The sequence below is a fragment of the Acinonyx jubatus genome, chromosome B1 (genome assembly GCF_027475565.1).
Source record: "Acinonyx jubatus isolate Ajub_Pintada_27869175 chromosome B1, VMU_Ajub_asm_v1.0, whole genome shotgun sequence".
In the NCBI taxonomy this organism is placed as follows: Eukaryota; Metazoa; Chordata; class Mammalia; order Carnivora; family Felidae; genus Acinonyx; species Acinonyx jubatus.
In genome coordinates, this window is record NC_069382.1 from 103,071,706 (window position 1) to 103,097,057 (window position 25,352).

General features: G+C 35.9%; 1 protein-coding gene across 2 annotated transcripts in view; it reads right to left on the reverse strand.

Annotated features, from left to right (window-relative positions):
• Positions 1-7,786: 7,786 nt before the first annotated feature.
• The window catches only part of LOC106978082 (bifunctional heparan sulfate N-deacetylase/N-sulfotransferase 3), a 180,536-nt gene continuing 162,970 nt past the window's right edge, over positions 7,787-25,352 (reverse strand). For both annotated transcript variants that reach the window (XM_053217007.1, XM_015075727.3), the window contains exons 11-14: positions 24,490-24,660; positions 22,853-22,962; positions 12,955-13,057; positions 7,787-8,063 (exon numbers count right to left, since the gene is read on the reverse strand). In XM_053217007.1, the coding sequence (XP_053072982.1) occupies positions 7,944-8,063; positions 12,955-13,057; positions 22,853-22,962; positions 24,490-24,660 (504 nt within the window). In that variant the 3' untranslated portion in view covers positions 7,787-7,943. The remainder of the gene's footprint in view (positions 8,064-12,954; positions 13,058-22,852; positions 22,963-24,489; positions 24,661-25,352) is intronic.

Consider the following 25,352-nt stretch of genomic DNA (forward strand, 5'->3'; position numbering starts at 1 on the left):
TTTTGTTCTAGCTGGGGGTACTTTTGCCCTGTGGCCGCTTTCTGCACTAAGCGTTGTTAACCCATTGGTGCAAGCTCAGGGAATTCCTTTTTTTTTTTTTTAATTTTTTTTTTAAACGTTTTTATTTATTTTTGAGACAGAGAGAGACAGAGCATGAACAGGGGAGGGTCACAGAGAGAGGGAGACACAGAATCTGAAACAGGCTCCAGGCTCTGAGCTGTCAGCACAGAGCCCGACGCGGGGCTCGAACTCACGGACTGAGAGATCATGACCTGAGCCGAAGTCGGACACTCAACCGACCGAGCCACCCAGGCGCCCAAGCTCAGGGAATTCCTAAACTTATTCCCCACAGTATATGAAGAAAACCTGACCTTATGTAAATATGTACTTGGGAAAGGAAATGTATATTTATGGAGTTTTCAGATATTGTGTATATTTTTCCTTGATACTACACTAAAACTTGATAAGTGATATTTTCTTAAAGGATATTTATAATGTAGAATTTGAAACCAAATCAATGAACTTTTCATGTTCTGCTACATTTAAAACTATTAGTTTGTCTTGCCCTAAGAATTGATCTTTTACTGTTATAATGATGTACCATATGCAATGATTCTGTAACCTCATGCAATGGTCATTTGGAAAATATTGGTTCACCGAGTTATGCAGATCTTTCAACTGTTGATACATTTCCTTATATAATATTAGAAAATAATATTTGTTAATATCACTATCAATCTCATCAGAAAAATTATTTAAATATTAGTCTGCTGTTACAAGTAGCAGATACAAGTTCTACAAAATTCTAATTTTCACTTGAAAGCTCACATTTTATCATTGGCAATAAATACGGTCATTTGTTTTTCTTGAACGGACAGGCCCACTTTGTTCATTTTCAAAACAAATGTCTGCCGGTTACTCAAGTCTACATAACCACAATTCTCTGTCAGTCAGTTTTTCAAGTAAAGATGATGCTCCACAAATAAAGTAGCTAGTTTTCTTTTAGTTTAAATATATTGAATAAAAATTAAAAAAAAAAATAAAGTAGCTAGTTCAATTTGCAACTCAGTTGCTCAAGTGCTTTTCTGTGACAACGATCTACTTCAATATGTGACAGAAACGCTCTAGGCATACTCTACATTTTGTCACAGCAAATATTAAAAAGACAGGTACTCAAGGTTGAAATTTAATAATATTAATAATTCTTACCTCTTCCTCAAGGGCATTCTTAAGTGCAGCTGACTTTTTTTTTTTTTAATGAATGTGTGATAGTGAAGAATAAAATGACTACAAGTACAGATTGATGTCACTACCTTGGATTATGTTAAAGCACCAGCAGTTTTACCCATTATTGCTACTGCAAAATTAGGGGGAGAAATCAATACAATGACAAAGGAATATAATAAATTAGTATTATTATGAAAATGGTTTTGGTCTTGCAGATCCCATGAAGGGGACTTGGTTCTCCCACAGGTCCACAGACTATACTTTAAGAACCATCTTACTACTGTACTAAGTAAGGCTATGCACCATGACATAGGTCTTAACTATTAATCTCCTGGATATCATCCAGTATCTGATGCTGAAGCCAGCTGCTGCTTGGAACTCCTCCTCTGTGATGGTCCCAGCAAATTGGCCACTATTGGACCTGAATATTTAGACTTTTTTTTTTTAATGAAAGATTATTATTGTTCTGATAAAAATAGTATACACATTTGGAAATAAAAATTCAAATATCTCTCCCTCATCCCACACTCTAGTCTTATTTTTTTATTTATTAATTATTATTTTTTTAATGCTTATTTATTCTTGAGAGAGAGACAAAGACAGAGTGAGAGTGGGGGAGGGGTAGAGCGAGAGGGAGACACAGAATCCGAAGCAGGCTCCAGGTTATGAGCTGTCAGTGCAGAGCCCAATGCGGGGCTCAAACTCACTAACCGGGAGATCATGACCCAAGCCAAAGTTGGACACTTAACCGACTGAGCCACCCTGGTGGTCTCTAGTCCCATTTATTAAAGGTAACTCGCTTTTACCTTTTCTGTTCAAGTTCTGTTGATTATCTCCATTATTCTATAATTCCAAAATCCATAATTTTTGTTTTTGTTTCTAAGCTCTTTTTGTTATGTTTGTGGCTTTAATAATGTACTTAAACATAGATTTCTGCTGAACTTACCACAGGCCAAAAGCAAACCAAAGTGTTCTCCAAAAAAAAGTGAGGAACGAGAAGTTGAGCTTCCCAGACCCAATCTCTGCGCGCAATATTACCACCTAGATAATTCATGGTTTCTGCGTGGTGGCATAATGTGTGAGAGACAGGGAGAGTCAAATGTTATAAAAACTGATGAGAAAACAAAGCAAGGGGAAAATTGGTTTACAGTGATCACATTTGACTTCCATTAACAGACAGGGAAATTGAGACCCCAATTGGAAAAGTGACTTATCCAATGTTATTTAGTTAAGAACAGATATTGGATTACATCCAGTCTATCTTCTCTGCTATTCTAGTTGCACCAAGGACATCCCTATAATTAATTCGGGATAGAAACAATATGGCTTTATCAAGTTGATCACAGATGGGAGTGAGAATTTGTCAATATTATATTTTCATCGCCTTTTATTATTTTTAAAATTATAATCTTTAGCTTCTGAAAAGTTTGTGAACATTCATTTTCATATCATGTAGACTTTATTTTCTGATGGTATGTTTTGTGCACCTTTAAAAGTTTTGTTTGCTTTGAAGGACATTAATTAAGTTCTAAAAAGATACATTAGAGCCCTAGAAATATACAACGTTTTGAAATTCCATTTCTGTTTAAAGTGGTTGAAATAAAAAAAAAACTAAGATTCAGGATATTATTTACCAAATAGAGAAAAGAAGACCAATCTTCTCTGGTCCAACTGTATAAATTATGCATAATATTTAAAAGCAAGATCTGGTATCCATTTGTTATTGATTTGAAATAGAGCATTTTGGCATCAGATATGTAGACAGCAGGCATTTCCTGTACTTAATTTATTCCCTCCTAACCAAGAAGCAGCTTGATGTAGACAGTTTTATTTAAGGTTTGTCACAGATCCTGTGTGTTTTGGAAATGTTTCACATTTCATTAAGTTTAATTCAGTTTCTGTATGATAAAATGTGGGTAAATATATTCTTCCTAACAATATCTTGGAGACTTTATGCTGCAAGTAATGAATTTGTGAAATTTGCTTTTATTTCCTTGAAAGGGTTTGCTGGGCAAAAAGAATATTTGCCTAAATCTGGCAAGTAAATGTCTTTCTTAAATACTTATTGACACTAGTCAAAATCACTTTCTCTAAGAGATGCTCCACAGGAGATGGTGAAAATATAGTGGGTTCCAATTTTAGTGATTTACTGTCTTTGTATTTATAATTTTTAGGAATAGGCTGAGAAATTATAGAAACTCAAAGATTAAGATTCATATAGGATCAATGGTTGAAGGTGCAAGGAGAGGTTAAAAAATAAATTTCTTATAGTAATACATAACTGAATAAATTCTTTGTGACATTTCTTAACAGCAGTGAATGTATAGAGAACTCTTATAGACAACAAATTGAGGACAATAAATGGCAAGAACTAGTGGTAGCACTGGGTGGTGGGAAGTGGCCCCCAAATTCTGTTAGGTACCCGTGGCCACAGGTGAGTGGTATACTGAAAGTAGCGTCTTGGTATTCTTGGGAATGGAATAAATGTTGGCTTGACCAAGACATGGCTTGATCTTTTGAAATTTAGTCTTCTCTTAGGTAAAGTAAGTGAAGAGAAGGTAAACATTTCTAGCCAATACAAATAATTTCTTAAGGATTATCCACCACAGGTAGTCATTGTTCTTTCCATGACTGCCAACTATTTGGGGATCGGTGTGTGTGCTCGGGGTGTGGTGGGCAGGTAGAAGGCAGCAGCTATGTTGTAGGTGGTAACCAAGCAGAGCCACTTGCGCAAAATAGAAGTCAGCTATAGAGTGTAATTTGAAATTGGAGAAATTCCTTTGTACCAAAATATTTGAGCAGTTCAGTGCTTCCCCATTAGTTAGAGACTTCAGGTTAAAACATATCTCTTAGAAATTATAGTACTGATATTTCTGGAAAGCATAAAGTTATAATTCATTATAAGCCACTAATGTTGATGGGGTTGGTTTATTAACCAGTCACTAGTTGGGCCTGGAGTAGATGGAACATAGGATGACACATATAGACAGAAAATAGGGAGGTCAGATGTATTCCAGACTGGAGAACTATGTGTGTGGGAGACAAACCTATGCAGAAATCAATTGGTGTATGTAGATGGGGGTGATAGGGTGAGTTACAACATGAGAAAATCTGATATCTAGAAAAGAAAGGGCTGGAATAGAGAAGAAAATGTTTGTGGAAAATGTGGTTAACTCCCTCCACTTTTTCCCTCCCTTCTTTCCTTCCTTCCTTCCTTCCTTCTCCTTCTTTCCTTCTCCCTTCCTTCCTTCCTTCCTTCATTTCTTTCTTCTCCTTCCTTCCTTCCTTCCTTCCTTCCTTCCTTCCTTCCTTCCTTCCTTCCTTCCTTCCTTCCTTCCTTCCTTTCTTTCTTTCTTACCATTGTTTGTTTTGACAGATTTTTAATAAAAGAGAGACTAGCTAACACCTTTTAAAGCTCTAAAGAAAGGAGCCCAGGGGCGCCTGGGTGGCGCAGTCGGTTAAGCGTCCGACTTCAGCCAGGTCACGATCTCGCGGTCCGTGGGTTCGAGCCCCGCGTCAGGCTTTGGGCTGATGGCTCAGAGCCTGGAGCCTGTTTCCGATTCTGTGTCTCCCTCTCTCTCTGCCCCTCCCCCGTTCATGCTCTGTCTCTCTCTGTCCCAAAAATAAATAAACGTTGAAAAAAAAAAATTTAAAAAAAAAAAAAAAAAAAAAAAAAGAAAGCCCATTTGTCGGAAGCAGACCAGAGTGCTGGGAGTAAAAAATGTTGTAATCATTCAGGTTCTCATGTGTGTTTCTCTTATTCCCTTGCTCTAGGATCCCATGGGTGTCTCTAGGAGTTGCTTTATTTCTATTAGAACTAAAAAAAAAAATCACTAATATTGATTAGAAGGATCTGTGGGAGGTTATATTATTAAAAATAAACTTATTTCCTAATTGGAGGTTTCTTATGCATCTGTCCATTTTGAGTTATACTGGTGGCACCTGTGTTTTATAACCACTTCCCACTCTGTCCCAGGCAAACACAAACAATCAAATATGTAATTATTACCTAAAATCATCAGGCCCAAGCTCCTCATTTTCTTATCACAGTTTATTGTTGTATATATGAGGTACCATGCTACTATCAGAATTATATCCAGGTTTTTTATTTTAAAAAACTCAGAGAAAAAATGTTTCCAGTAATTTTCATTCAATGTGAATGACAAGAATATCATAGCTATAAACATTAAAATAACCATTTCATTTCTTCCTAAGGAAGTTCCAATTTTAAGCAATGAAAAAGGAATTCTATACAAAGCTAGTTTTAAATCACATTAGCTCTCATTCTTTTCTCGTATGTATTTGTTACTTTTAGAATAGTGTAATAATCAGCCAGAGTATATAATGTAGAAAGTATGTATGTCCTCTAGAATTTGATGTTGCCTCCAAGATACATTGAGTGGTCAAGAATTCTTTCAAAAGTTTGCTTCTATGGACAGCATAATACCTGTACTGTGAATGAGTCAATTTTGATATGACCTCAAATTTGATATGACCTCAAATGACCTTCCTTTTTCTTTCATTATACAAGCATCCAGTAGGGTTTTTTTTTTTTTTTAACATTTATCTTAAAGGGTGGGCTGTAGAGCTAACTCAGTTTACCTAGACAAAATCATGCCATTAGCAGCTTTGTTTAGAAATTTAAATGCACATCTCATCATTAAAACATAAATGTATCAGTTTTTCTTTTTCTGTTTTTATCAAGTAGAAATGTTGTCAAAATAAAAGCACGATACCGTATGTAACTGGTGGGGCCTGTTCTCACCACACATGCCCCTCTCAAGCCAATTTTCTTAAATTAGTGGAGTTGAAAGACTACACTCATTTCCCTACCATGCTGGGCAAGTGCTGCTTTAAGAAAGGCAGCAGTAAGCATGGAGACTGTTTACCATATTTGTCCAAATGACTCTGATTTTCTTTTACTGTAGGGGCCTTAAAAACTTGTTCTTTCTCCATTTCTTTTGGCTATTAGCTTGTTTGTTAAAAAATGAGTGTATCATTTGGGTACATAAAACTTTTAAAAAATATTTAATTAATAATTATAATGTAATTTAACAAATTTGTAGTAAGTGGAAGGATCTCAGAATTTGTTTTTAATTAGCAAATAATTGATAGAGTTTAGTTTTACACATTGTAACGACAAGGAAAATATTTGGGTTGTAGCTTTTCCTTGGGTATCTTTTTTTTTTTTCTTCTGATCATACTTTTCATAATATTTTTAAAAGCTTATATAATCATAGCAGGGAATTTATGTACTACTTGATTTTTTTATGTGCATAGTGAATTTAAAAATTAAGTAAATATAAGCAGAGGTCAATAAGTATGATTCTTTTTTTTTAAGATTAGTCATGTGATCATTTAAAACTTAAGCGTAAATATATTTTAGGAATCGTGTCTACCTCATCGTTGTACCTCCTCTATTTAATTTGGTAGATAATCCATAAATTTAACTATGTTTTATTGTCCTCCACAAGAGAATACACCAAATATTCTTTAAAAAATGGGACTTAGCCCTGCTTATTTTTTTCTGCCTTATATTGAAAGTATCATGGGAAATATCAGATTATAAATCATATGTCAGTGGGGTTTTTTTTGTTACAAATCTCTATATCACAATTTCATTTTAAACTCTCTGGAAAAATGTAGTTTTTCTATAATTTAAAAGTAAATAAATAACATATCATCTAGAGACACTGTGCTTAGTTTTCCTTTAATAGATTTTGTTCTGGGGAAAATTTTTTAAAAAGTTACTCACTTTTAAAAGTCAGTATGTTTCTGTAGATGACACATCCCTCACATTCTGTGCAAGTATTTCTGCAGAACCAGTGAGGACTATTGGAGTAGATTTGTAGCTCACAAAGGAGGATTTAAATTGTCAATAATATATCTTGAGACCCCTATAATTTCTCCCTTTTAGAGGATTCAGTGAGTACACTTTGCATTATTATTTACTGTTTTGGTATACTCAGTGTGTTTCCATACACCTCTCAATGGCTTTACAATGTATCTCAGTATAACAATTACATTATGACAGAGGAGTCATTAATTTTTACATAAATGCACTAGAGTATGTGTATGAAAAATCACTTTTGTTTTGCTATAGCACTTATCTTTTTATTTTGATGCACATAAACCTCATACATAACCTTTCCACTCTCTGATCTAGCACAAATGGTCATTTACAATTCTTTCTAAATATTCAGTGGATTTATATCTTGGCAAGCATTTTTCATGGGTATTATGCCTTTGGCATTTTATGCTACATTGTGATGTTTCTTTTGCTTCTTGTTTTGTAGGACACTTTATAGAATCAAAGAATAAGCAAACATCATACAGGCAAACAGTGTTCTAAAAACCTACAGAGACACAATCTTAGTTGATATATAAAACAGTAAATATTACTATGAAATGGACAATTCTGCATTTGTGTTCGATACTTATATTGGTTGTAGTTGACTTCCACATGTGTGCACAGTAGTCTACAGGCTCAGATATGGATTAAGAGAAAGGCCATAGGCCTCAAGGCTCATAACAGATATTTTTTCTTTTCTTTTTCCACCCCCCCTAATCATCCACATGCCAGCACATGGAAGGAACTTTGTTCTTTTTTCTCATTTGAAGAGGTATATTTTTAAACAGCCTTTTGGTAGCTTCTGGAAGCTTTGGGAAAGGTGAATGTCACATAGAAGATGGATTCTCAAGGAGTTTTCTCAGTGCTATCTCACTTTCTGCAGCTCCTGTCTGAGCCAGGATGGCAGAGGCTGCCCCAGTCTGTGCAGTAGCTTTGAGAGTTCCACGTTGTGATCTCTGTAGTAGCTTGATAGAAATGCTCTGCTCTGGTGGGACATAAAAGTACATTTCACTTTGTTGATTAAAGCATACTTCATATATTTTGATGATGTTTAAATCTGCATCAAGTATACCATACCCGGATTGAAATTTATATTAAGAATGTGGGCTATTTATTTAGCACAACATAAACACAGTTGACTCTGTTCCTCAAAATAGACACTCTACATACATACACTTTTTTTTTAACGTTTATTCATTTTTAAGAGAGAGAGAGCATGCCCCATACATCCACTGTTTTTACGAGGGAAAGAGCTTTTGTATTAAGCATGTGATTTCTTTGTGCAGAATTAAATGTTAACTCAATCGTGTTGCTTGAAAAATAGCTGTAACAATTGATTGGGTTTAATATTATGCTCTATTAAAATCATCCTAGCTTTGGAGAATGTTAGTTTGGTACATCCATAATATAAAATACTCCTTTGTCATCATTAATTTGCATTTAGATTTGGAAGGTACACAATCCTGTTTTTTTTTTTTTTAATGTTTATTTATCTTGAGAGAGAGAGAAAGAGCAAGAGTGGGGGAGGGACAGAGAGAGAGAGGGAAAGAATCCCAAGCAGGCTACGTGCTGTTAGCACAGAGCCTGTCACAGGGCTTGAACTCATGAACCATGAGATCATGACCTGAGCCAAAATCAAGAGTTGGTCACCTAACCAACTGAGCCACCCAGGCACTCCCATAATACTGTCTTAAAAGATGTTTTAAGGCATATAAAGCTTAAAAGTAAGCTTAAAAGTAAGCTTAAAAATGCAGTAGGTAGGAGAACCTGGGTAGCTCAGTCAGTTAAGTGACCAACTCTTAATTTCAGCTCAGGATATGATCTCACCATCATGGGTCATGAGATCAAACCCCATGTCAGGCTCTGTGCTAGGGAGGAGAGGCTTCTTAAGATCTCTCTCTCCCTCAGTCCTTCTTCCTCTGCCCCTCTCCTGTTCTCTCTCTTTCTGTCAAAAAAAAAAAAAATAAATGCAGTAGGTAAACCAGGTAAACTTCTAACCTATATTTGAATGATTTCACCCAAGGAAGGAAAAGAATGCCTTGCAAACTATCCTGACTTAGTGGGGGACAGATTTTGCTTCAACAAAGAAAAAATATTTTAGTAATTGAAACTGCCAAAAATGAAAAGGGCTATGCTATATATGGCATTTCATGGGGTTCATAAATAGGTTGGATTACTGTTGTTAGGAATGTTTTTTTTTAATTTTAATTTTTTTTAATGTTTAGTTTTGAGGGAGAGAGAGACAGAGCATGAGTGGGGGGAGGGGCAGAGAGAGAGACACAGAATCCAAAGCAGGCTCCAAGCTCAGAGCTGTCAGCACAGAACCTGATGATGGGCTCAAACCCACAGACTGTGAGATCATGACCTGAGCTGAAGTCAGACTGAGCCACCCAGGCGCCCCTGTTGTTAGGAATGTTGTAAAACGGAGGATTTCTGCAGCTGTATCTGTACCTCCTGGCTTTGTACTATTCTGGGATTTTGGGTTGAGCTGAACCTTTAAAAAGTTTTTATTTAATTCCTTGTGCTATCTTTTAAAATGTCATATCTGGTACTCCATTTTAAATGTTATAGAAAAAAAGCCTCATTTTGTATTGGTAATTTCAAAGTAAGTGTAATTTTTATGGGAATCATGCTCATTGGAATTAAATAGAATATTTGTGCTATATTCTAACCATTACTGTGATCAAAGGAGAATCCAAACCACTGTGTGATTTCAGTGTCACTCTGTCTCATTTCTGCTCTTGTTTTTCCTCAGTCATTGGCTCTAAAACCACCAACAGGCCCAGCTGGCATATTCAGGCAAAAGAAAAAGGTAGAGCTAGAGGCTCTTGAGTGGCTCAGTTGGTTAAGCGTCTGACTCTTGGTCTTGGCTCAAGTCATGATCTCATGGTCCATGAGATCAAGCCCCTTGCACGGAGCCTGCACTGACAGTGTGGAGCCTGCTTGGGACTCTCTCTTTCCCTCTCTCTCTCTCTCCTTCTCTCTTTCTGCCCCTCCCCCACTCATGCTCTCTTTTTGTCAAAATAAATAAATTAATGTAAAAGAAAAAAAAATGAAAAAGGTAAAGATAAATTATATTTCCCAGATATCTACCTCTGGGAACCTGATCATTCTGTGCCTCCTCTGCTGCCAGCCAGACCTGGAATCTAGGGATGAGCCCTAGGTCTTTGTGCAGAGTTTGAGTTTCTGAACTTCCCCATTATGTTCTCTCTTAATGGCCCACTTTGTGCTATTTCTCTTTATGACTGAAGTCCTGCTTGGAAAAACAGCAGCCTGGGGCTACCCAGTTCCTGCCAGACTGCTCCCTAAAATTTCCACAGAGTAAGTGATTGTCCAACATCTTAACTAACTCTGGAACTGAATCTCCTAGGATCCATTTCTACTCTCCATCCCTTTGGAGTTTGGATTGAACGTCTGATACTGAGGATTATCTCAACCTCACTTCAACTTATTGGCCTTCGGGGCATCATTTTTAACCCTGGCTGCCTCTGTCAGTGCTGCCTATGTAGATAACCCTAGTCCTGTGCCCTATTATGTGTGTATGTGTGTCCCCATAATCCTGTCACCTTAATCAAGTAACTCCTCTTGTTGCTCTACTCCCTCATTATGGCAAGATAAATGTTATGAGATTTGCAAAATACAATATGTTCTATTTTGGAGTCTAATATATTCAGGCCAAAAGTTACCAGAACAGAACTTTGTCGTACACAAGACTTACTGAACATATGTTGTTATCTGACAGTCATTCATAAGGGGGAATTTTTTAGATGGTAAAATCACAGATAAGAGATATGCTAATGTATCTCAATATAATCTGACTATTTCATGCAAACTCATGAGATTATAATATATACTTATATAATATAAAACCATAATAAAAAGGAATCATATAATACATTCAAGATCAGGTATTTTATTTGCCTATTATTAAAGAGTCTATTACATGCTTTTGATTTGGAGAGAGAATAGATTTTAGTGGTATTAATTTAGAATGCCAGTTTTTATTCTTTTTCTACACTGTATTTTCACAAACCAAGTACAAGTAGAAGGAGGCCAACAGCTTTCTTAATTTACCTGGATTAAATGTCTTCTATGATGTTTTGGTGACAGTTGGGTACTGACATTTTTCTGTAATAGGAAGAGAAGCAGTGTGGTGACGGTACTGCCTGCTCTCATCCGTTCTACACATTTGTGTTTCCGTGATCTCTGTGAAGGCTTCTTACTCTTCCCTTTCCTCTGGTCATTATTTGCATAAAATCAACCACTTCTACTCCTTCAAATAAACCCAGTATATACATGATACTGTGATATAAGAAATATATGTGTTGGGTTTCCATCTCTGGTTCCTGGCACAGAGCTCCTAAAACCCTTGCAATTTCCTGAGTAATAGGGCTGAGAGGAGTGTCTTTTGTTATTCATAATAAGCCCTTTTCAACAGTACCTAAGTTTATGCTAATGAGGTGACTTCAGACGGGGGATGGTTCCTAGAGGAACCAAACACATGCTTAGAGGGTTGGAACTCAGCGCTCCCCTCTGACCTCCAAACAAGGAAAAGGGACTGTGGATGGAGTTAATTACTAATGGCCAGTGATTTAATCAATTGTGCCTCCATAAATGGAAGCTCCATAAAAACCTTCAATGAAGGACTTTGAGAATGTCAGGATTGGTAAAGGCACCCATGTGCTGGGAGAGTGGCACACCCCAAACTCCACAGAGAGAAGCTCCTGTGCTTACGACCCTTCTGGACCTTGTTCTATGCACTTTTTCATCTGGCTATTCATTTATATCCTTTATAAGAATAGAAAGTAAAAGTGTTTTCCTGGGTTCTGTGAATGGTTATGGCAAATTATAAAACCTGAGGAAGGGGTCATGACAGCCTTTGATTTGTGGCCACTTTGGACACAAGTCAGTAACCTGGAAACCCATTACTTGCTATTGGAGCCTGAAGGGAGGGCAGTCTTATGGTAGTAGGCCGTTTACCTGTGGTGTCTACACTAATTTGGGGTAATTAGAATCACAATTGAGTTAAATTATAGGGTACCTATTTGTATTGCATAAATTTGTATCATTGCTTGGTATGAAACTCTACACATTTGGTGTTAGAAGTGTCTGAGTCAAAAACAGTCCAGAATTTATTACACAGAAACCTTGTTGAGAGGTATAGAAGTATTGATATCCTAAAAGTTTGGCTTTTCTTATCTTTCTTTACCACAAAATCTAATATTATGTCTCAGTATGTCTGTGTATGATAGGAGTAAAATAAAATGCTACGAAAGATGTTCTACAGTGTCTTTTAAGCATTTTAGTTTTAATAAATATAATAAATAGCTTTGACATAAATGAAAATGATATATTTTATATTAGATTCTTGAAATATCATAGAAATTGCCCTTTAGTTCCTATTAATGTGTAAGGATTTTTCTCATAGTACTCCAAAGGTAAATTGTAAAATCAACCAAAGAAAACCACCAAAGAAATATTATGCAGGCCACACTTACTACTATAGAGTAACTTAGTGGGAAAAAAATAGAAATCTTTTGGTCCTACTTTCAATTTCCCGTTGATGTATTTCCTGTCTTGGTTTCAGTTAACATATTTAGTGCTAAAATTTTTGTGAATGTATCATACTTTTTGTCATGAGATGTTGCCTTCTTTATTCTACTTCAAAATAGAAACTTCTGTTGTTTTCCTTTATTCTTGCATGACAGGTACTATATCACTGGAAAAATCAAAAGAAGCAACCTGGATACATTGAAATACAAATATCACTTTTAGTTTTTAGAGGGGTTACATTTTTATTATAACTACTTTCATAAGAGAATACATATTACTTATTGTTTGCTTATTTAGTTTGTATTTATAAGCTCTGTACTTACATCAGGATCCATTGGAGGGTATTTTCTTCCTTTGCTTTTTCCAAGGCATTTTGTTTTACCTTCTTCCAATAACTGACACCAGAAGCCTTTATGAGAATCAAACCTAAAAAAAATTCAAAATACAAAGCACAAAAAAGTATTTTGCAAGCAATTTCTAAGACATAATGACCAAAAACATGAATATATTTTTGGATCTTAATCTATAACCAGAGAAACTGGTATATTTTTTGACTAAGTCATTTTGCATAAAGTCTTTTGGCGTACTTCTAAATTCTGAGTCCATCTGTCATATTTGTGAGTTTGCCAGATTCCTAATAGAAAAATTGTCAGCAGAAGGTCTCCTATTAATAGAAATTAATAAGCCTACCTTATTCCTCTGGAAGGAAAAAGTTTTATAAATTTCAAGTCAGTTCTTTTCCTGTGTAGGGTTTAGAAATGACAAGTCAGGTTTCATCCATATTTATGGACTTACATAGTACTCATACCATACAATTGCAGACTAATAGAAAAGAAAGGGTTTTGGTGTGCTATGGAGTGACTAAATTTAGCATTTTCTGGCTATAATCCATTTAATTTTCTTCCAGAGCACTTTCTTATTTTGGTATGAGCTCTGTATTAAAGTAACTGTACCTATAAATGTTGATTTGCATGGCATAATTGTAATCAAAATAATAGCAGCATATTAAATTTATATTTTATTTATTAGTTTTAGTATATTTTTTGTTTTTATTTTAATTCCAATTAGTTAACATACTAAACTTATGTTTTAGTTCACCAAAATGTTTTTACTTTTTATTTTTTTTTAAAGTTAATTTATTTTGAGAGAGAGAGAGCATGGGAGGGGCAGAGAGAGGGAGAGAGAGAAAATCCCAAGCAGGCTCTACACGGTCATTGTGGAGCCCTATGCAGGGTTTCAAACAAAATAAAGGTCAGAAATAGACCAACACATCTACAATCAGTTGATTTTAAAAAATAGGTTTCAAGTAAATTTGATGGGAAAGAACAGTGTTTTAAATGAATTAATCTGGAAAAATTGGATATCTATATGGGAAATATGAATATTGACACTTACTTACACTGTATACAAAAATTAACTTGAAGTCAATCCTAGACCTAAACTTAAGAGGTAAAACTATAAAAATTCTCAAAGTAAACAGGAAAGACACATAGGGAAAACACAGGGTGGTTCAGTTGGTTAAGCATCCGAATTCAGCTCAGGTCATGATCTCACGGTTCATGAGTTCGAGCCCTGCATCAGGCCCTGTGCTGACAGCTCAGAGTCTGGAGCCTGCTTCAGGTTCTGTGTCTCCCTCTCTCTCTGCCCTTCCCTCGCTCATGCTCTCTTAAAAATAAATAAACATTAAAAAAACAAAACAGAAAATCTTTGTAACCTTTATTTAGGCAAAGATTTTTTTTTAATGTTTTATTTATTCTTGAGAGAGAGAGAGACAGAGCATGAGTGTGGGAGGAGCAGAGCGAGAGAGGGACACAGAATCCGAAGCAGGCTCCAGGCTCTGAGCCGGCATCACAGAGCCCGATGTGGGGCTCAAACTCACAGACTGTGAGATCATGACCTGAGGTGAAGTCGGAAGCTCAACCGACTGAGCCACCCAGGCACCCCTTTAGGCAAATATTTCTTAAGGTGAATGCTAAAATAAGAATAATGATAATTTTGGACACATCAAAACTAAAAACTTTTTTTTCTAAAACACTTAAGAAAATTAAAAGAGAAACCATGGATTGGACAAAGGTATTTGTAAAACATAGGACTGGACTACATATGTAAAACATAATAAAGGACTTGTATCAGAATATATAATTCAACTCAACAAAAAATGATAATACCAATAAAAATTGGGTAAAAGATTGGAACAGATACTTCATCAAAAAAAAACATATGTGAATGACCAATAAACAAATGGAATTATTGCTTAACATAATTAGTCATTAAGGAAATTCAATTAAAATCACAAAGGAAATACCACTACACGCTCACTAGAACAACAGTTTAAAAAGACTAATATGAAGTGTTGGCAAAGATGTGGAACCTCTAGAATTGCTATACCTTTTTGGTAGAAATTAAAATATTACAGCTACTTTGGAAAGCTTCTTATATATCTTAGTATATAATTACTATATGACCCACCAACCCCATTTTAAGGTGTTTACCCATGAGAAATGAAAATACGTGTCCATACAAAGATTTGTACACAAATGTCTGTTGTAGCCACAAATGGAAACAACCCTATGCCTATCAATTAGTGAAAGGATGAACAAATTGTGTTATATCCATAAAGTGGAATAATAATGATTAAAAAAAGAGCTAATTACTGATAGATGTAACAACAGGGAGGAATCTCAAAAGCACTATGCTAAATGAAAGTAGGTCATTGGTTGCTAGTGGACCATGAGTGAGGCGAAAAGGATTGACTGCAAAGAAGCATGAGGAAACTTTTTGGATTAATGGAAGCGTTCTATATGTTGATTGCGGTCGTGTATACAATATACGCATAAGTCAAAATTCATCAATCTGTACATTAAAATAGGTAGATTTTATTAAATATGAATTTTACATCAATAAAGCTGATTTCAAATTATACTGTGATTGTGTATGTATGTGTATGGATGTGATTTGGAAGATACTCTTTATGTAGCTAATCTAGAGTTTTTATAACATAGCCCTGTGAAAAGATTGCAAACCTAGATTTCTGCCTCTGTACTGGTTTGGATATTAGAGACACTAAAGGATGATTCACATCCCACTTATGCAAAGCCTATTTCTCATCATTACTGACACAATTGTGTGAGATCAGGACACAACATGGTATGTCTTCATGTTATTTATATTCTTGTTTGAATCAGTAAGACAACTGAATAAAGTAGTCCCATATTCAGAGGCACAAGAACAAAAAAGCATTAATAAAGACTATTACTTAAATAATCTGTACATGAAATCTGGAAAGTTCTTTTATTCATTCATTCATTTGAAAACTGGGAAGTTCTACTTTTTTAATATTTCTACTTTATATTTTTGAAAAAGAATGTGAGCAGGGGAAGGGCAGAAAGAGAGGGAGACAGAATCTGAAGCAGCCTCCAGGCTCTGAGCTGTCAGCACAGAGCCCAAAGTGGCGCTCAAATTCATAGACCATGAGATCATGACCTGAGCCAAAGTCGGATGCCTAACTGACTGAGCCACTCAGGCACTTGGAAAGCTGGGAAATTCTAATACAACAAAATTTCTGGAAATCTGCTATTGATATAGTATTTTTCATAAACATTTTGTCCTTAACAATTTCTACAATTGAATTCTGACTCATTTTAAGTATTTAAGTGATCAAAATTCAGAATCCAGACCATTATTTTTTTTTAATAATATACCTAACTCTAGATACATGTCTGGAACATACATATGCCTTATGACAGAACATTGTTTTTAAAAGACACACTGAACTTCACACATAATATAATTAAGAATCAAAATAAAAATAGGTTTTTCTTTCATCTCTGCTAATTGGTTATATCTTATGCAGCAGGCTGTCATGCTTGGCTTTATTGAGAAAAAAAAAAAACTGTGTGTGTGTGTGTGTGTGTGTGTGTGTGTGTGTGTGTGTGTGTGTGTGACACATAGCCCAGGCATCTGTATGCATATGTTCATAGGCAATGGCATATGTGTACTGGAGTGGAAAAGAAAGGAAGAGAAAGGCAGAAGGGAGATCATGTTTATTTTCCAGGTGACTTGAGCTACAGGTGAAGGGATTGATGTTGACCTTATGAGTTTGAAGACATCAACAATGCAATTTCATAGCTCACATGAAGAAGCTTGATAGAAAATGGAGAAAGATCTCCCTACATCTGTTTAGAATATCAACAGTAACCCCTTAAGATTAATCCTGTTACTGCAGGCACTGATATCTGATGGAACAGCAAGAAGCATCCTTTTTTAAAGTGTAGGCACTAGACGTGGCTAGGACCCTTCTTTAAAGGATTTCAGGAAGTAAATAAGTTTTATGTGTTGTTTACCCCTATGGTTACCCGTTCCTGGAGGCAGAGATACTTTGTTAATCATTGTATCCCAGAGTCTTGCACATAGTAGTCATTCAATAAAACTTTGTTGAAGTAGAGTAAAACAAGAATGGATTGGCTCTTAAATATCTATACAATATCACCGTGATGTCTAGAAATAACTGGAAGAGACACGTAGGTAGGGACAATCAAAGTTCTCCAACGATTCAGCCTCCAACTGGCAACATTCCTATATTAATGATAATGTGGCCTTAATTTTACCCTTGGACAGGTGAATCCTAGGGAATATTCAAATTATACTTAGAAGGAAGGTTCAAGCATGTTTAAAATGCCTTTAAATTGAAGTAACATTTCCATGGGAGAATAGTGAACTGAAAACAATGCAGGTAAATCTCAAAACCAAAACACCATCATGTAGGTGTTATGGAACAAACACAGAAGTTATTTTTTGTTAGTTTTTTTTTCTTAATCAATTTCCTCTCTACACACATGCTTTTATGATTTAATGAACCATTTTGCTGACGCCCATTTTATTTTTAACAGTTTTCGAGGTTTTATTTACTTATCATAACACCTATCTTAAGTGTTCAATTAAGTGATTTGTAGCAAGTTTATATAGCTGTATAACTATCACCACAATCTAGTGTTAGAACATTTCTATAATTCCCCCAAAACCTTTAGAGCCCAACAGGGACAATCCCTGCTGTCACCTCCAGCCCCAGGCTAGCACTGATCTGCTTTCAGTCTCTAATATTTCTTTTCTGGGCATCTTCCTCCACCCCATTTTTTTTTTCCTGGTGTGGATATGCCAAATTTTGTTAATCCATTTACTGGTTGGTGGCTATTTGGATTGGTTCCATTTTTTGGCTATTATCAATAATGCTTCTGTGAACAAGTCTTTGCTGGATGTAGGTTTTCATTTCTCTTGGGGTAGACTCCTAAGAGTAGAATTGGATTATTTGTAAGCTTCTGTTTAATTTTTAAGGAACTGCAAAACTGCGCTTCCAAAGTTGCCATATTATTATACATTATTATCAGCAGTATATGAGGGTTCCAGTTTCTCTACATTCTTGCTAACATTTGGTATTGCCTTTTGGATTATAACCATTCTAGTGGTATTTCGGTGTGATTTTAACTTAATCATATCACTGTGATTGTACATTTATTATGCAGAGTGATTGTGCATCTGAAGATGGATTCTTTTATAATACAGTCTGAGACAACTTCAAAAGCTCATTTTAAGGTTTCAGTCTTTTAAAGAAAGTACTTCCTGTTGGTGTACTATCCATTAATAAAAATTCATAATATTGTTTTTCTCTAGTTGTAGCTTCTTGTGCCAACTCGAAGAGCTTAATAGATTGGAAGTGCAGGCTCCAGTGGACTGGCTGAGTTTCAGTCCTGACTCCTCAATTTATATGCTGAGTGACTTTTGGCTTAGCTTTCTGTGCCCATTTTTTTTTTTTAGCTGAAAAATGGAGCTAATAGTACCTCTCACACCTAGTGTTGGTATGAAGCAATATATGTAAACATATAAATGTAGAACATATACATGCATATTGATTTTGAAAAGTTATGAACACTCTGAAAAACAAATTCATCATAGGAAATTGGAGCAGACTATCTTCTCTTTCACTACTTACCACTGCTAGATGCTCTTTCATGGGTAGTCTAGGGAACCAACACATTTTGGCTATCATGGCTGCTTTAAAAAAATTTTTTTTTAAACATTTATTTATTTTTTGAGAGACAGAGACAAAGCACGAGTGGGGGAGGGGCAGAGAGAGGGGGAGTCACAGAATCTGAAGCAGACTCCAGGCTCCCAGCCATCTGCACAGAGCCCAACATGGGGCTCAAACTAACTGCAAGATCATGACCCCGGCGCCCCTATTGTGGCTACTAATTTTTTTTTTTTTTTTTTTGCTACTAAAAAAGGTTTTAATGTGGCACATTTTTACAAAGAGTCATCTAAAATGGGATGGGAAAGACTTCCTGGTGAATATAAATTTGGTTGCCAGGGAAATGGTATTAGAAACAACTGAAGTCCTTCTTGGGGTCCCTGGGTGGCTCAGTCCATTAAGTGTCTGACTCTTGATTCGGCTCAGGTCATTATCTTACAGTTCATAAGCTCACGCCCCACATTGGGCTCTGTGCTGACAAGCACAAAGCCTGCTTGGAATTCTCTCTCTCTCTCTCTCTCTCTCTCTCTCTGCCCTTTCCCTGCTCATGCTCTGTCTCTCAAAATAAATAAATAAACATTGAAAAAAAAAGAAACAATTGAAGTGCTTCTTGAATTTTGAGGCGGCTTCAATTCTTTATGACTTAGTCAAGCCCCATCCACAGAACCGAACCAAACCCACAGTCTTTATTTAACCCTGGCCTTCAAATTCTTATTGTCCATTAAAGTTTTCACAGTAAATTAATATTAAAAATTCATATAACTCAATCTGGTCTCTTTTGTGTTTACAAACAGGTTAACTGAGAACTAAAGATGTCAGGTTCAGGTATTTAACTAGCCTCTCTTTCTTTCTTTCTTTCTTTCTTTCTTTCTTTCTTTCTTTCTTCCTTCCTTCCTTCCTTCCTTCCTTCCTTCCTTCCTTCCTTTCTTTGTAAATATTTATTTATTTTTAAGAGACAGAGAGACAGTGTATGAGCAGGCAAGAGGCCGAGAGAGAGAGGGAGATACAGAATCCGAGGCAGGCTCCAGCTCTGAGCTGTCAGCACAGAGCCAGGTGTGGGACTCAAACCCACCAGCTGTGAGATCAAGACCTGAGCCGAAATCAGACGCCTCACCGACTGAGCCACCCAGGCTCCCCTTAACTAGTATTTCTAAGGGTGAAACCTCTTGTCATGAACATTGATGACTAGGTAGAACTATTAGAGCATATATTCATGGAAAAATAAAAAAAATTATACTTTTCATTTTACTTTATACAAAGTAGCAAAATTCCATGCTACACATTTTTTTTACTGCTTTCTCTCAAATGATCAGTTGGCTCTAAAACACTATGTAACACACTACATGAAAGCTAAAATGACGTCAGTATATCAATCCAATTTACAATTTAGGCATAAGGTTTTGTTGAACTAGAATTATAAAATGCTGATTACCATAACTGAATGAGAAGTTCCTATTTATATTGTTTAAAACTTATACTGCTTATTTAAATCACATCCATTCTGACCAAGAAAATCAGATTTTTTTTCATATTTAGTACATCATTTAAAATTCATGATGACAGTACTATGTCATTTTAAGGCATCATAGACTATCCAATGAGCGTATGAAATTTGGAACTCTTGACTTTTGTTAACAATTGTGGAAAGGAATAAATAAGACTCTTGACAATGGAAACTGATTGACATTTTTCTTGAAAATAATTTTGAAATAGGGACTTTTTTATATTGAAGATAATCAGTTTATAGAGTGCCTAAATTGGAGTACTCTTTCATGCCAAGCCTGTTCAGTAAAGTCTTTGTGTAGACCTGGTTTAATTCATTTATTCTACTATGTGCAAAAAACTGGATTTATGTGATTAGTTGAGAATTCATATCTGCTTGCAGTTCAGTACATTCTTAGAGGATTTTAATTATTTTTTTAAGTACCAAAGATCTAGTCTTCACTATCACTAGCAGAAAAAAATATGAAGCAATAAATGACATTCCCGAGAACATACATTTTGTTTGACCCCCAGTGATCCTCAATATGCCCAAAGCACCACAGAAAAAAAACCTATCAGTACAGTTATTTTACCAAGAGTAAATAAGTTATCGGGACAGGATTCAGAACAACTGCAAAAGGCTTGGTGAAGGATGATTCAGACTAAGACAACGACATGAAATTCCAAATATTCTACAACAGGTACGCTGCTGATTTTTATAAGATGTGTAAATTCAACTGATGATTGACAAGAAAATATAAAAAGAAACTGAATGGCTATACATTATCTCCATCAGCAGGGTAAGAGCTTGGAAAGCCCTGCAAGATGAGAAGCCATGGTTTTAGAGACTACACATATCTTATCTTGCTACTTCACCCACTGAGCTCCATAGGAGGCTAGAGAATCACATAACGGGCAATTTTAGCCAGGTACATCCCAGGTGCAAAGCGATCCACAGTTCTTTGTACGTAGTATGTTGCTCTGATATTACTTCTCTTAGGTTTACACTCCCTTTTCTAGGCAGTAGAGGGGAATAAAAAGCTTGCTGCTGAGCTGGATGCAAAGGGGACAAATACACAGCATGCAGGTCAAGGACCATTCCATAAAAGAAGAAATTATGTCTTTATAGAATACTTTACTTCTTTTTTTCTGAAATACAATGCTTTGCTATATGCTGTATAAAAAAGACCCAAAGATAAGCCAACTTGAAATAGAAAACTGTTTAGAAAATAAAAGCTTTCTTTTGTAAGAGATACTTAAAAAGATATAAAGCAGAAAGTGGACTTGAATTTCTAACTGCAAACTAAAATCACTCAGCTTTCTTTAAGGTCAAGCCGGAAGTTAAATACCTAAGGCTAGTAGAGTCTGTGTTAGTACTTGAACTAAAGCTCCACAAAGCTCTAATAGTACTCATAGTATAAAAACACATAGGTCAGAAGGTTAATAGTAATAAGAAAAGAAAATGGCTCTTGGGAAGGAAGCTCAAAAGTCCAGTTCCTTTGTCCCCTAAAGCAAAATGTCCTTTTTACATACGTCTCTACATATGATTTCTGCAAGACATAAGCAATATTTGATGTTTTTCTGACAATCTTTATTGTAAGGGATGCTGAAAGGTAAAGGAATCCTGGCACTCACAATGTCTAACCTGCTGTAAGATAAAGTATACAATGAAAAGAGAAAATCAGTTGATCTATAGATGTGAGTTTTATACTGAGAAATACAATGGAAGAATTCCGTAACACTCTTTTTTAGTTTCTTTAAGGCTCAGTCTATGAGTCTAAAAATTAAAAAAAAAAGTATTATAGTGTAGGTCAGGTCCATGGTGCATTCAATTCTATCTTCCAGTTGCTCTAAGCATGTGAAATAGGAACAAACACAACCCTCATGAATATTATTGCTGACTATTATAATGAACAAAGTAAGATGGAGGTCTTATTTCAAATGCTAAGTGGAGTCCAGAGTCAGGTAAGAGAGCTACCTAGGGGGCAAAATTTCAGGAGGCACTCACTGTCAGGTATTTGCGGGGTCCTGAGAACGAGTGCCTTCTTACAGTACTAATGCCTCTCTTGCCTTATGCTTGTCCTGGCCCAGATGGTGTTAGTTACCTAAGGAAATCAGAAAAGAGCAGCAAAAGAAAACCAAACCAGAGCTGTAATTGTTGTGGCCTTCGAAGGAGAGGTGACAGGGTCAGATACACAGTGGGTAAAGACATAAAAGCAAAACGTGGAAGTATGTGTAAGAGTAATAACAGCATATCTCTTTCTGCCTATTCAGTCACCTACTGGGTGATTTCTTGCTGCATGACATTATTTTTGAAAATTGCACAAAAGACAGGGCTCATAAACCATCCAGTTAATCACCTCTTCATGCTTGCAAGAGTTCCCACTATTGTCTGTTAAACAGGTTTAGCACTTACTGACTTTTTTTAAGTAGCCACTTTTGTGGGTTAATTCTTGGTTTTAAGATTTACAATTATTTTGCTTCTTTGCTTTCCTTCTAGGGGAAATCTTTCATAGTTAGAAATCAACAGAGGATTTAGAACATTTCTTTGCCACACTGCTGAAAAGTTCATTCCCAAGTAGTTAATGTCAAACTAATCAGAAAATAATCAGTTACATAAGGAGAAGCCAACATAATAGTTGCATCACCAAACTGCAACTTTTAAAAAACAAGTTCTCTAATGAAACTTCAATAAGTTAATTAGAATATAAACTTACGTTAAAGCTTCTGAGTAATTATAATGAGGAGAGACTCCTAGAAATTTCTGTACTTCATCCATCACTGTAGCAGGATCCATCCTTAGCTGTTGCCCATCAATAATTAGCAACTAAATGACCAGGGAAATTAAAAAAAAAGACAATGCACATTGAAGATAGATGTGTAACTGTATAATTAAAAATTTGTGCACTCTGAATTTAGTCAATGAGAGACATTCTACTGAGGGCATTTGCATACATTGTTGTTAGACTTAGCCAGACCAATCTCATTAATGACTTAGAATAAGAAATAAATCATACTGATTAAGTGTACTTAGGTTTTGTAATCTGAGAAGTCCCCAAAATACTATGAAAACAAAAAAGCCATTTGAGGGGACCAAATGAGCTTAAGAAATGTGATTACACATCACAAATGGAAACCAAGTTTAAAATAGGCAAAACTGGTGTGCCTGGTTGGCTCAGTCAGTTGAGCATATGACTGTTGATTTTGGGGTTGTGAGTTCAAGCCCCATGTTGGGTATAGAGATTACTTAAAAAAAATCTTAAGAAAACCCCACCAACAACAGGCAAAACAATGACATCATTCAAGATTGGAAGGAGCACTGTAGAAAAGAAGAAAAGTTGTAATAAGACCAGGTGTAATGACACAGAGGACATGTCATTCTCCATGAGTCCATTCAAAGGAGTAGCACTGTAAAGTTTTAAGAAATACTTAGATAATCCATTTGGAGAAAAAGACAAGACTCCCAGAGAACCTGAATGTGGACAGAAGTTCTTCAACTGACTGAGGGGAAGAGTTTGCTTGTTACTCTAATGAGGGAGGGGTGTGGCCCAGAAGATAGAATGACAGGTGACCATAATGGAGGACCACAGAGTGCAGTGCAACTTCTGCTCATACCTCTTCTCCAATATTTCTATTCAGTCTAGACTGGCATTGTTCCCTAGAATGTTCTGTGACTATGGGCATTGTTCTATAGCTGTGGTGTGTAAAAGGTAGCTATGGAGCATTTAAAATGTGGCTAATGTCATTGAGAAACTAAATTTTTAATTTTATATACTTTTAGTAGAAATTTAAATAGCCAGATGTGGCAGCAGCTATCACACTGGACAGCACAGTCCTAGATACACAAGCATACACTACATCCGATGTGACTGGACTGCTTTAAGCCATCTAATGGAGGGGCTGAGTTTGCAATCTAGGTTGATGTCTAGCAAAAAAGAGAAGCAAAGAAGGCAAGAAAAACACAAAGCTCATGAAAAATTCAGCAAGGTGGTTCAAAGGGAAATAATGACACTTAATTAAAAAAAACATTATTTGCCTTGTTTGGTTAAGATGTTCTCAAGCTTTATTCACAGAATAAGAATCAGGGATATGAAGCTTTTGAAGCTCTTGACAATCAGGAAGGGTATGCACTGGAAAATACAGCAGGGAGAATTATCCTGAAATACTTTTAGAAAGAAAATTAAACAGTGTGTCTACCTCTGCCTAACTATTATTCCTTGCCACAGTCTTATTATTTACAACTAAAGAGTAAAAGCCAGTAATGTTTTAATGAGTAAAAATTTCCTCTATCCTGGAGGCAAAGTCATCAACTTAATGAGATTGTAACATGATGGGAATTCTTATTGCTCAATACCTGAAAGGGAGGGAAATAAACAAGCCATCTCTCGATGTGGCTGGCATACCACCCTGGGATCAAACATCTCTTCTGCAAGGCTCTAAGCTCGGAGGGTGCACGGGGACCAGCTGAGATCACTTCGTAAAAGCTGAACTTCAGAGCTGCAGGGTCTTCATGCGATCGCTGATGCTATGATGAAAAGGTGGATAATTAAACTAACTTGAACTATAGGCATGAATAATTAAAAACCAATCTCTGTGACAAGTCTCGAAGCTAAAGGAAGGAGTGACTCACTGCTGGAGAGTTATTTGTTTTGCAATTAATAAGGGATGAAAATGTTTGCTTGGAGCATCAGGATTTAAACTTAGGACAGGACACTGATGAGGGAATATTTTTGAGAACTTATTTGGCAGAGGCTGAATTCTTATTGATAGGCTTCCTTAACTAACTTTACTGAGTTGTTTCCTTAGTGTATATATTTATTCTGAATGTAAACTTTTGAAAGTTGCATTAATGCCCCCCTTTCAGCCCATAAGCAAACCATTTGTTATGTCCATTGAGTATCCATAATACACAAGCACTCTACTGGTTCTGCCACAGTTTTGCTCCATCTAGAATGCAGTTTTAGATTAGAAAAGCCCTACTGGCTATTTTAAATTGAAAAACTACCTAAAACTCTGACATGTACATTATCTGAAATGCACAGCTTTTATCATATACTACCTAGCATCTAAAAGCCAAGATTATTTTACCTAATGGTAACCTTCCTTTGTGATGAATCAGAATCATTTATTGTACAGAAATGCAGAAAGCAGCAATCCAAATAGGAAAGTGTTTCATAATGGCTCAGGCTGAGGCCCATGGGTTTGAAGAAATCACCT